Source organism: Staurois parvus, unplaced genomic scaffold (genome assembly GCF_062004578.1).
Source record: "Staurois parvus isolate SC_StPar_1 unplaced genomic scaffold, SC_StPar_1.0 ptg000635l, whole genome shotgun sequence".
Lineage (NCBI taxonomy): Eukaryota > Metazoa > Chordata > Amphibia > Anura > Ranidae > Staurois > Staurois parvus.
The window spans coordinates 2,153,284-2,167,500 of record NW_028318431.1 but is presented as its reverse complement, the minus strand read 5'-3'; the positions used below and the strand labels follow the sequence as shown (position 1 = coordinate 2,167,500).

The 14,217-nt window shown below is 43.0% G+C and overlaps 1 protein-coding gene across 14 annotated transcripts in view; it reads left to right on the top strand.

The window, feature by feature from the left end:
• Positions 1 to 14,217, top strand: part of AP1S2 (adaptor related protein complex 1 subunit sigma 2) — a 144,463-nt gene that overhangs the window by 53,718 nt on the left and 76,528 nt on the right. For 12 of the 14 annotated variants that reach the window (XM_089693639.1, XM_089693643.1, XM_089693645.1 and 9 more), the window contains exons 3-4: positions 1,914 to 2,022; positions 3,409 to 3,546. In XM_089693639.1, the coding sequence (XP_089549765.1) occupies positions 1,914 to 2,022; positions 3,409 to 3,546 (247 nt within the window). Of the gene's footprint in view, positions 1 to 1,913; positions 2,023 to 3,408; positions 3,547 to 4,358; positions 4,392 to 7,410; positions 7,433 to 14,217 lie in introns of all 14 variants that reach the window. The other 2 variants (XM_089693651.1, XM_089693649.1) reach the window with 2 other exon arrangements.

Sequence of the window (14,217 nt, the reverse complement as noted above, 5' to 3'; positions counted from 1 at the left end):
GTGCCCTTCAAATCCTCCTGTGTTTTAAATGGTGTAGATTTTAGCACAACTCCGCCAAATGTGCTCAACAGTTCATCACACCTCAGTGCAATGCAGGCTTACCTTCTCATTTGACACATATAATAACAGGTCACATGTGCAAAGTGTTGGTACAACTGGGTGTGTTGACTTCCACCTGTTAGCAGCTACTTCACTCCTCCTGTCCCTGGGACCCAAAAATTGCTGTATACACTCAAGTATATTATGCTCAAAAGAAGAAAGGATAGTTCATAGTGCAACCCCATATGTAAATAAAATATTTATTAATGGCCAAAATAGCCAGTCACACAATAAAAATGCATAAAAGGCTGATTCCCATCACATATCTGGCTCCTGTAGCCACACTTCCAATTTCCGCGGCACCGGAAGTGACGTCACTAGGCTCCTCTCAACACGTTGACGTGTGGGGACATCTGGGGAGAGCTCTAGTGGCCACCCATGTCCTTTTAGTTTATTTGCGGTTACTATGGCAATGTTTATCAATCATGTGGGGCCTTTATAAGGGAGATGCATCACATGGTTCCTCGCCCTGAGGTAGTCACCTGACCAGTGGCGCAACGCATAAGAGGGAACCTACCGGTACTGAGATGCTTCAGATCATATTCAAATGGCTCATTGCCTATTTCTTTCAATGAGACATTTTTCTACCTGCTAAGCAAGTGAAAACTGTAGCTACTAACTAGAGAATATGGGAGGTGGGGATCTGTCAGTGGTTCTACATTGAGAGCTCCAAACAATGGCTGTCGTTTATTTGTCTACAAAAGCTCTTTAAAGTGGAACTGCACTGCATTTGAGCACCACAAACCAAAAATGCTGTTTAATTCATTGTTAATATTCAAAGCAAATCCCCCCATCCATCCATGTCTCCATACTTTATTTTGCTGAGAAATCAGTTTGAAAAACACCTCCTGGCATTTCTGGCAGTGGCCATCTTGAGTAAGGGCAGATGATACATGCAGCATTTACTTCCTGGAATCCTTCTGCCCTTAGCTCAGGCATTGTCTGAGCGAAGAACCCTCCCTTCTCTCCTGAAGACTCCTGGGATGTATGACATAATTTGCCTAGGTAGGGAAACCAGGAAGTAACTGAAGAAATGTAAATAAAAAGTTTTAAAACAAGTAAATATGATATACTTTCCTATCCATTTACTAATGCTAGAAGCATACGGATTGTTGCTCCTTCCTATATGTATCTCCAGTTAGCAGTGACTGGATTCTGAAGACAGAAAGCTATAAAGTGGACACCTTGTTGCTGAAAGGCCTGGTTCACACGGGGTGTACCTGGAACTGTTCATCCGCATGGATGTCACATTGGGAGCAGTGTCTGTGTCCGTCAGGTTTTGGCTGAAGTTGGCCCTTTCAGACTAAATCTACCAAAAATAGAAATGTGCCAACTTGCACAATAAAGTTAGCCTTTGTAGGAGATTCAGTCAGCAAGAGTTCTTTCATGGAGTTTCCATCACTCCCAACCACAGATATTAAGACGGTATGAAAACGTGTCTTGCTCCTTCTGGATGGTAGAGTAAAATCCAGCAGTAAGTATGTGATATGTTTATGGAAACAATGTTGGAGAGGAGTCAGGAACTATGAAGATGCCTTGATTGCAGATACCCTAAAGCTTTACAAGGTGAGGGGTTACTCATCTTGCCTGTATCTTTTCTGTTATGTAGTGTTGGTTAAAGGTGGGCTAACCTTGAACTCGCTACCCCACCCCATCCCTCTCTTAGTTCTAAATTCTGTATTTTAGTGAGTAGTAATTTGTATATAATACTATAATTGCTTTTGTTACTATTATCACAGTCACTATATATTTGTAATTTTATATGCCAGTGCCTAGTAGGCATCCTCTCTGAAAATGATTCCTTCTGTGTGTAGGTACGCCAGCCTTTACTTCTGCTGCGCCATTGAAGACCAGGACAATGAGCTGATCACTCTCGAAATAATTCACCGTTACGTGGAGCTTTTGGACAAGTATTTTGGCAGCGTGAGTCTAATTACAGTGCCCTGGAATGTTGTACTCTGTGTACGAAATGACTTTCTCATTAAAACGTATCCCTTAGGCAGGTTCCTTTTGTGGTAGAATGTTTTTCACTCTTTACTCAGCGATTTGGTGCTATTTGTCTTGCACTGCTTAACCACTTGCCGACCGCAGATAGCCAGCCGAATGACGGCTTCACTGCGGCTTGCCAGATCTGGGAGGGCATCATATGACGTCCTCCCAGATCGTGCCCTCTCGTGCGCCTGAGGAGGCCCGCACCCAAAGATCTCCGTGATTGCTGTGTCCTATGGACACAGCTGATCATGTGATGTGGTAAAAGGCCAATCACAGCGGCCTTTTACCACGTGATCAGCCGTATCCAATGACACAGCTAATCACCGGTAAATGCAGTTGCCGGTTATCGGCTGCACATTCCTCACGCTGTCACGGTGTGAGGAAAGTACTGCCGATAACCGGCAATTGTCAGAGGAGGGATTGGCACCAATCATCAGTACCCTGATGATCAGTGCCCAGCAGTGCCACCCACCAGTACCACCCACCTCTGCCCGGCAGTGCCACCAATCAGTGCCATTAGTGCCATCCATCAGCGCCAGCTCACAGTGCCACCTATCCGTGCCATCAGTGCTGCCTATCAGTGCAGCCTCATCAACGCACATCAAAGAATAAAACACCCAGTGGCAAGTAAATACCACCAAAAGAAGGCTCTATTTGTGTGGAAAAAATGATAAAAATTTAATATGGGTATAATGCATGACCGCACAATTGTCATTCAAAGTGCGACAGCGCTGAAAGCTGAAAACTGCCCTGGGCAGGAAGGGGGTATAAGTGCCCAGTAGGCAAGTGGTTAAGCAAATGTTAAAGTGGTTGTAAACCCTTACCCATACAAACTGAAGTGACTAGTCTCATGAGGCTGTCAATTGCCTGTTGTGTGCTGGAGGGAGGTGGGAAACTGTTCCTGTGCATTGCTTGGTGTCAGGATAAATGATCAGAAGTGACCCATGCAGATTGGCAGCTTGGAAAGCCATTTAGAAAAAAGCATATGTGCTGTTAAGTAGGTTAGTGCATGCTAATTCGATTTGTTATACATGCAATAAAAAAAATTAAAAAAAACTTCAGCTATTCCACCCATATTACAATCTCATTGGAAAACTGAAACAAAATTAAACATTTCCTACCTGTTTTATTCCCAATTTCATCTTTAAAAAGCTAGCCACTAAGCTATTTCAGCTACAAGAGCTTGCCAGTAGCAGTTTAATATCCATAGATACTGAAAATGTTATCACTTATATTCTGATGTACAGATTGCTGTTGAAACATTTGTTCCGTCTGTCATTATTGCCTGAAGACATGCTCATCTTCTCTACCTTTCAGGTGTGTGAGCTTGATATCATCTTTAATTTTGAGAAAGCCTATTTTATCCTGGATGAATTTCTTTTGGGAGGAGAGGTACAGGAAACGTCAAAGAAAAACGTTCTAAAAGCCATTGAGCAGGCCGACCTGCTACAAGAGGTAAGGAGAATGACTTTACCTACCGCATGGTTATTTTGCCACCGTGTCTTTGCTTCCTGCTACTAACCCCTGATGATGGCGTGCCCAGCCTGGTCAACTTGTCACCATTTTGTAGCCCTAACAACCTGCAGTTGTTATTGTAGATCACTGAGCCATATGCCAAATACCTCAAACAGGCCCTCCGTTCTGATTTGTTTTGTTCAGAACGTAAATGCTTTCAACAGACAGATACCAAACATTATACCTTTGTCAATAAGTGTGGGCCTAATGTAAGTGTAGAAATGTTGTCCACTGCTACCAAATTCTCCCTTTTTGACTGGTGGGATTTCAAAGGTTGATTCTATCTGAAGGCAACCTACATAGTTCTTGCAAAGGTGATACCTTGTACTGGGACTATTCATGTAGCACTTGGGGTTTCGTGTGTTTTTGAACCCATCTGACCTAGGAATATTAAGTACCCCCTTTTGTATCTTGATCCTATCCCGTAGAAATTCTGGAAAATGTGGTTCTGCAGCAAGTAAGTTTTGGTTTGACATGCCTTCATCTGGTCAGTACTGCATGTTGCTCTTGCTTAATCCGGAGTTTTTCTGTGCTGTACCCTGCTATAATTCAATTATACAGTGTCAATATAGCAATGACAGCATCTGGCAATAACATGTGTTCTAATATCCAACTAGTGCATTAATGTAACTGTCAAGGTTATTTCTTTCACCTTTTTGTGTCTCTATTGTTTTGTGCCTAATGTATTGTGTCTGGTATGTCTGTTCTGATGTATTTGTGTACCTCTCTACTATTTCATTGCTGAATTCCAGAAGCTAGACTCTCTTCTTTGACACTTTTTTCAGGTATTGTTCATAAGCACTAACTTTACTAAGATTATCAATAACACTAACCAAACTAGTTCATTATCTGGATTGGGTATTGCATATATAACCCATGGCTTATGGTGGACATCCTTTTTTTTTTTTTTTTTTTTGAAACTGAAAATTTAATCAGTTACTCAGTGTATTTGTATTGTATTCATACAGCAAGCCTCCTTAGTTGAGTTATAGTACATAGTTTAACCAGTGTATGTATATTATTTTATGCTGGATAGTTCTTTCCTCACACAGAAGTAATGAGGAACTACATTCTCTACTTTGAAAAAAACTATGAAAAAAATCTTATTCCTAGAACAAACAGTGCTGTGAGCTTATGAAATTGATGCAGTATGCAGGAAATATCCTATTTGTACATGGATCTGGAGTCTGCAGTGGCCAGCAGATTCTCCCTCCCTATTTTATTGGCGCTAACACACCCAATCGTAGACTTAAGTGTTCTGTGCTGCTTTAGCAAGCACTATAATTTCCTCTCCTGTAGGCCAGAAATCTGTGATCATTGCTGTTTTATTTAGATTAAATTAAAAACTATCAAGATCCTTTTACCTTATTTATGATGTATCTTATAGCTGAGGTCATCTCTCAGATCTACTGTATAGTCCGGTTCTCATGCTCTGTTTACTAGTGCAACTTTAAGTTTTACAATGGTACCATACAGTTGGTTTTCACTAACGAAGAAGTGCAATATAACATTGTCATAGTACACTTGGTTACTGTTGGTATAGAAATAAGGTGCTGCTGCTTGTATGGAACTTTATGCTGCCATTGGTGTAGAAGTACTGTTCAATTCACTCTACTAGAAGTATATGACCCTTGGCTTCCTCTGTTATGGCTGATGTGTGGTGTTCTAGACTTCCTTTGGTGTAGATGTAGAGTGTAATTGGCTCCCATAAGTTTAGAAATATAGTGCACTTGTCTGCTATTGATATAGATGTAGAGTGCACTTGGTTCTCATTGGTGTAGATGTACAGTGCTGTTGGCTTCCATTGGTCCAGTGATACAGTGCACTTGGCTCTTTTTGGTGTAGGACAGTGCACTTGGCACTCATTGCTGTAGAGGAACAGTGTACTTGGCTCCCATTGGTCTGGAGGTGCAGTGCATTTGGCTCCCATTGGTCTGGAGGTGCAGTTCATTTGGCTCCCATTGGTCTGGAGGTACAGTGCATTTGGCTCCCATTGGTCTAGAGGTACAGTGCATTTGGCTCCCATTGGTCTAGAGGTACAGTGCACTTTGCTCCCATTTGTCTAGAGCAATGGTCTCCAAACGGTGGCCCGGGGCTGAATGTGGCCCTTCGCTTGTTTTTATCTGGCCCTTGGGGCACTATTCCTCCCACTGACATCAACAATGGGGCTTTAATCCTGCCACTGACACCAATAATGGGACACTATTCCTCTTACAGACACCAATGATGGGGCATTGTTACTGATGCCAGGACATTTTCTTCTTTCACTGGCTACAGTCCGGCTCCTATAAATTTTGAAGGAAAGTAAACTGGCCCTTTATTTAGAAAGTTTAGAGACCCCTGGTCTAAAGGTACAGTGCACTTGGCTTCCATTGATCTAGAGGTATAGTACACTTGGCTCCCATTTGTCTAGCTATACAGTGCACTTGGCTCCCAGTGGTCTAGAGCAATGTTTATCAACGTTTTTTTCGGTCAAGGCACCCCATAAAATGATGGACAGTTCCGAGGTACCCTTTAAAATCATGGACAGTCTTGAGGCACCCCATTCTAAAATGGGGGGCCTCTAGACTGTCCACAATTTTAAAAGGCACCCCATTCTAAAATGTGAAAAACTATTCTAATAGTTTTATATAACATAGCAACATCCACTCATGTAGGACACCCAACATTAGAGGTGATTTATTCTTCCAAAGCAAATACACTTTTTCACACTGGTACTGAGTAGTATGCCAATGTTTCTCCTCTCCCTTAGTTTTTATCCATCACTGAGCTAATGTGACCCCAGCCCTGATGGAGAGGGACATGGGAGGGTCAAATTAGGATGCTGTGCAGGCAGCTGATATCCTCCTTATCAACTGATGTCACTGGTTGTCAGGCCGCTGGTGTCTAAAAGGTCATAATGGTGCACAATGAAAACCTGTAGCTTTGTGTAACTAAAAGGCAGGCTTGTTCCACCTGCTGGCTTGTATACAACTTTTGGCCAATTTTTAGAAATTTTGCCAAGGCACCCTTGTTGAAAGGCTGGTCTAGATCCTCACAGTCTTGGATTATAGCAGTGGTCTCCAAACTGCTGCCCAGGGGCTGGATGCAGCCCTTTGCTTGCCTTTATCTGGCCCTTGGGGCACTATTCCTACTGATAAGAGACACTATATTGCCAACTGACATCAACAATGGGTCACCATTTCTCCCACTGACACCAATGGGCCACTATTCCTGCCAGTAATATCAAAGATGCAGCCCTATTCCTCCCCTAATACCAAATGTGGTGATGTTTACTCCCATTGATGCGGAAATTGAGGAAAATTTCTACTCCCACTGGCCCTAGGGGTAACTATTCCTCCCGCTGATACAAGACACTATATTGCCAACTGACATTGACAGTGATGCACCATTTCTTCCGCTGACGCATACAGTAAGCCAAAATTCTTCCAATGATATCTTCCCCCTAATACCAAATGTGATGTTTACTGCTATTGGTGCCAGGAAAATTTCCACTCCGGCTGGCTACAGTCCGGCCCCCCTAAAGTCTGACAGACAGTAAACTGGCCCTTTGTTTAGAAAGACCCCTGGATTATAGGATAGTGACATCCCACATGTTCACAATGTACTTAGCTGCCATTGGCTTAGATTTAGAATGCACATAGCTCCATTTGGTTAAGGAGTGCAGTACATTTAGCTTCCATATGTGTGAAAGTAAGGCAGAATTATCTGTAGTTGAAGATGAATTAAAGAGCATATACTTCCTGTCAGTGTAGAATTAAAGTACTTTTGACTTGACCTTTTTTTTTTTTTTTTTTTACATAGTTATCGATTACATTATACAGAGGTATGTTTGCACACATTCCAGCAACATGTATTGCATATTGTTATGAATACTGATGTTAATGGTTTTTCTTTACATTGCATTCTAAATGCTAAACTCTACAACAAGTATGGAGGTTTATTTCCAGAAAGTTCAGAACTCTGCAACAACCAATTAGATTAACACTTCAAATAAAGACTATTGTGTGATTGTTGCTACTAAATATATAGTGTTGTTATGGTGTACTGATGACCCCCTCCACTGGTTATCTGTATATCAGACAGTGGTCAACATTCCTGCTACAAAGAACAGTAAAGTACAATCACTGTCTGTAGCATTAGGAAGCAGGAGCTTCAGCTTGCATAATATAAGCTATGAATGTGGCTGTCCGGCTATATCCATTTATACATTATTTGCAACTTATTGCAGTGAGATTATTTATATTACGTTGATCACAGTCGCATATTTATCTAAAACAAAGACTGTACTTTTCCTTCTATATACCTGCAATTAAAATAATGGTAGCTCTTGGTTATCGTACCTTTGTACGTTATCATTAGCGTTTGCCCTTTTTCATTTAGAGTTTATACTTTTTTGCCTTTAATGAAATGTATGACCTTTGTTTCCCACAAGAAATTGCTTTTAGTAATGTAAGATAGTAAAACTAGTGCCAGCGGAGTGTTGAGTAGGAAGAAAATTTAACTTGAAAGGAAATATTGCTAAGGCAACTATTGTGAAGTATAAGAATTATTCAAATATAGCTTCCCAAATAAGTACTAATGGCCAAGTTGAACTTGCTGGGGTTCATTAAACTTAAGCTAACCATACACTGATATTTTCCTTCAGCCTAAGAGCTGAATAAAACACAGATTCCTCCGTCCATGCTATACAGCATGGTTAGAGATTCTCTTGCTGCTATTGCGTCCTGACAGGTGACAGTTGGGTGTCCCCATTGGAAGATTTTGCTAACTCCCTTTTCTTGTCTCTATAAATGTTCTAGTGATGGCTCAAAATTTTCAATTTTTTTCACTTCCAGTGACGTCACTAGGACAAACAAAAACAAAACACTAGGTTTTGGTTTTAGGACACACTTTAAAAGAGTAATCTTAAGTCTTTTTAGCCCATGTGGCAACAACGTTTCTGCAGCTGGTGATAAATATTATTATTTCAAATTCATAATTCTGCACTTATATTGATGGCAAGCTTGCAAAATATTTGTTTTTTATGATTAATCATAATTAATATTAAAATGTGTAAATGGCCTTGAACCAGGGATAGTGTTAATTTCTTCAGTTATAAGCTGAGCTAGCTAGTATTCTATAATAGGGCATAGCTGGTTAGAAGACTCTAGTGTAGAATGTCATGGAGTAACCAAAATAGTATAAGTATGATATAATGTATTCTAATAGTATCTGTGTGTATTTAGTTTGATTTATAAATTGGTAATATTGTTACATATGTAGATTTCTGGTTATAAAACATTGCGATGTTGTAAAGATACATTCTTAATTTATATTATCATTTAAATATGAGCAGACTGATGTAACATCACCAGCTTATTATGGTCACTACATATGTGCCTGTCAATCAAAAGACCATATATGTAACGTCCCCTCCCTTCAATAAAATTGCTCTGCTAAGCAGTATTGTTTGCCATACAAGGTTCTAAGATCACTAATTATGACGCATACATGCATCATAAAAAGGCATCCTAAGACACGGACAGCGGGACACACACACACACACACACACACACAAACACACACACACACAGACACACACACACACACGTCTGTCCATACAGACACACACACGTCTGTCCATACAGACACACACACGTCTGTCCATACAGACACACACACGTCTGTCCATACAGACACACACACGTCTGTCCATACAGACACACACACACACACGTCTGTCCATACAGACACACACACACACACACGTCTGTCCATACAGACACACACACACACACACGTCTGTCCATACAGACACACACACACGTCTGTCCATACAGACACACACACACACGTCTGTCCATACAGACACACACACACACACACACACGTCTGTCCATACAGACACACACACACACGTCTGTCCATACAGACACACACACACACACACACGTCTGTCCATACAGACACACACACACGTCTGTCCATACAGACACACACACACGTCTGTCCATACAGACACACACACACACACACGTCTGTCCATACAGACACACACACACACACACACGTCTGTCCATACAGACACACACACACACGTCTGTCCATACAGACACACACACACACACACACACGTCTGTCCATACAGACACACACACACACACACACACGTCTGTCCATGCAGACACACACACACACACACACACACACACACGTCTGTCCATACAGACACACACACACACACGTCTGTCCATACAGACACACACACACACACACACACACGTCTGTCCATACAGACACACACACACACACACGTCTGTCCATACAGACACACACACACGTCTGTCCATACAGACACACACACACACGTCTGTCCATACAGACACACACACACACACACACACACACGTCTGTCCATACAGACACACACACACACACACACACGTCTGTCCATACAGACACACACACACACACACACACGTCTGTCCATACAGACACACACACACACGTCTGTCCATACAGACACACACACACACACACACACACACGTCTGTCCATACAGACACACACACACACACACACGTCTGTCCATACAGACACACACACACACACACACGTCTGTCCATACAGACACACACACACACACACACACGTCTGTCCATACAGACACACACACACACACACACACGTCTGTCCATACAGACACACACACACACACACGTCTGTCCATGCAGACACACACACACACACACACACACACACACACGTCTGTCCATACAGACACACACACACACACACACACACGTCTGTCCATACAGACACACACACACACACACACACACACACACACGTCTGTCCATACAGACACACACACACACACACACACACACACACACACGTCTGTCCATACAGACACACACACACACACACACGTCTGTCCATACAGACACACACACACACGTCTGTCCATACAGACACACACACACACACACACACACGTCTGTCCATACAGACACACACACACACACGTCTGTCCATACAGACACACACACACACACACACACGTCTGTCCATACAGACACACACACACACACACACGTCTGTCCATACAGACACACACACACACACACACACACACGTCTGTCCATACAGACACACACACACACACACACGTCTGTCCATACAGACACACACACACACACACACGTCTGTCCATACAGACACACACACACACACACACACGTCTGTCCATACAGACACACACACACACACACACACGTCTGTCCATACAGACACACACACACACACACACACACGTCTGTCCATACAGACACACACACACACGTCTGTCCATACAGACACACACACACACACACGTCTGTCCATACAGACACACACACACACACACACACACACGTCTGTCCATACAGACACACACACACACACACGTCTGTCCATACAGACACACACACACACACGTCTGTCCATACAGACACACACACACACGTCTGTCCATACAGACACACACACACACACACACGTCTGTCCATACAGACACACACACACGTCTGTCCATACAGACACACACACACACACACACACACACACGTCTGTCCATACAGACACACACACACACGTCTGTCCATACAGACACACACACACACACACACGTCTGTCCATACAGACACACACACACACACACACGTCTGTCCATACAGACACACACACACACACGTCTGTCCATACAGACACACACACACGTCTGTCCATACAGACACACACACACACACACGTCTGTCCATACAGACACACACACACACACACGTCTGTCCATACAGACACACACACACGTCTGTCCATACAGACACACACACACACACACACACACACGTCTGTCAATACAGACACACACACACACACACGTCTGTCCATACAGACACACACACACACACACACACACACACACACACGTCTGTCCATACAGACACACACACACACACACGTCTGTCCATACAGACACACACACACACACGTCTGTCCATACAGACACACACACACACACACGTCTGTCCATACAGACACACACACACACACACGTCTGTCCATACAGACACACACACACACACACACACGTCTGTCCATACAGACACACACACACACACACACACACACACGTCTGTCCATACAGACACACACACACACACGTCTGTCCATACAGACACACACACACACACACACACACACACACACACACACGTCTGTCCATACAGACACACACACACACACACACACACACGTCTGTCCATACAGACACACACACACACACACGTCTGTCCATACAGACAGACACACACACACACACACACACACACACGTCTGTCCATACAGACACACACACGTCTGTCCATACAGACACACACACGTCTGTCCGTACAGACACACACGTCTGTCCATACAGACACACACACACACACACACACGTCTGTCCATACAGACACACACACACACACACACACACACGTCTGTCCATACAGACACACACACACACACACACGTCTGTCCATACAGACACACACACACACACGTCTGTCCATACAGACACACACACACACACACACGTCTGTCCATACAGACACACACACACACACACACGTCTGTCCATACAGACACACACACACACACACACACGTCTGTCCATACAGACACACACACACACACACACGTCTGTCCATACAGACACACACACGTCTGTCCATACAGACACACACACACACACACACACGTCTGTCCATACAGACACACACACACACACGTCTGTCCATACAGACACACACACACGTCTGTCCATACAGACACACACACGTCTGTCCATACAGACACACACACACACACACACGTCTGTCCATACAGACACACACACACACACGTCTGTCCATACAGACACACACACACACACGTCTGTCCATACAGACACACACACACACACACACCTGTCCATACAGACACACACACACACACACACACACGTCTGTCCATACAGACACACACACACACACACACGTCTGTCCATACAGACACACACACACACACACACGTCTGTCCATACAGACACACACACACACACGTCTGTCCATACAGACACACACACGTCTGTCCATACAGACACACACACGTCTGTCCATACAGACACACACACACACACACACACACGTCTGTCCATACAGACACACACACACACACACACACGTCTGTCCATACAGACACACACACGTCTGTCCATACAGACACACACACGTCTGTCCATACAGACACAGACGTCTGTCCATACAGACACACACACACACACACGTCTGTCCATACAGACACACACGTCTGTCCATACAGACACACACGTCTGTCCATACAGACACACACGTCTGTCCATACAGACACACACACACACACGTCTGTCCATACAGACACACACACACACACACGTCTGTCCATACAGACACACACAAGCATATTCTGGGAAGCTGGAACAGGTGCATGCTGTAAGAAAAGAAATAAACACTAACATCCACTTCCGGAAAGACTCTGAAAGACAAGCATAACATGGAAGAGCACATGAGACAATCGGCCGTGAGAATAAGGGTGACTTATCTTTAAACTTCTGCTTTGATATTTCTAAACTGTTCATGCTACGCTTTACATTATTTTAAGCCATTGTGTGATAAAATAAAATCACACTTTATTTTTTATTTCAACGGCTCTTATCAGCAAAATCACCTATAGACACTAAAGAAGTATTATATGTGTCTCAGAAAATTGTACAGCTGGCAACACTTTGCCAGTGACAGAATCACTGAGATGCCGCTACAGCTCTACCTAATGGAAGTTGCTGCTTTGCTGGTGAAGCAGTATCTCTCTGGTTTGGCAAGTGAGGCAGTGACACCATAAGAGAGTGGACTGTAAGCAAGTTATTGCCAGTGACAGAATTACAATTTTTTATAAATTTTTCTGCAAATAATTGCGAATATTAGGTGATTGTAAGTTCATTTTACCAAAGTTGAAGATTCCACTTCTAGAAAGTCTTCCTCTTTTGTGATGGAGTTTATTGGCTTCTTTATTTATATGGTGCTTTTTTAATTACCTCCAGAAAATATCCAATTCTTTAAAGATTGGTCAGGTTGAAGTAGTTGAATTGTCCTTTGAGAAAAAAAATTTAAAAGAGGACAACTTAAGGAGTTCAGTTAATTACCAAGCTATATTTTATATGATTCCCTTTGTGAAAACGTGTCAAATGATAGCTATAGATACAGTGCCTTGCAAAAGTATTCTCATGAATGTCCTTGAATGGCAAAAGCCCAAACTTCACTCCAACGGAGAATCTGGGGTATGAGTTGAAGATCGGAACGGACAAAAATCCCAGTGGCTAGATGTGCTAAGCTGACAAACACCTACCTCAAGAGACTTGACTTTCAGTTCTAATTTCAGCAAATGCCATCTCTACAAAGTGTTGCCTTTTAGAAGGGTAACGGGGGTTGTAATGCAACAAAACAAAAAGGCGAACATTTTCAAAAAGGCACTGTATACGGTGGTTGATCATGCCCGCACATTTCACCAATCTATACACATCACATTTTACAC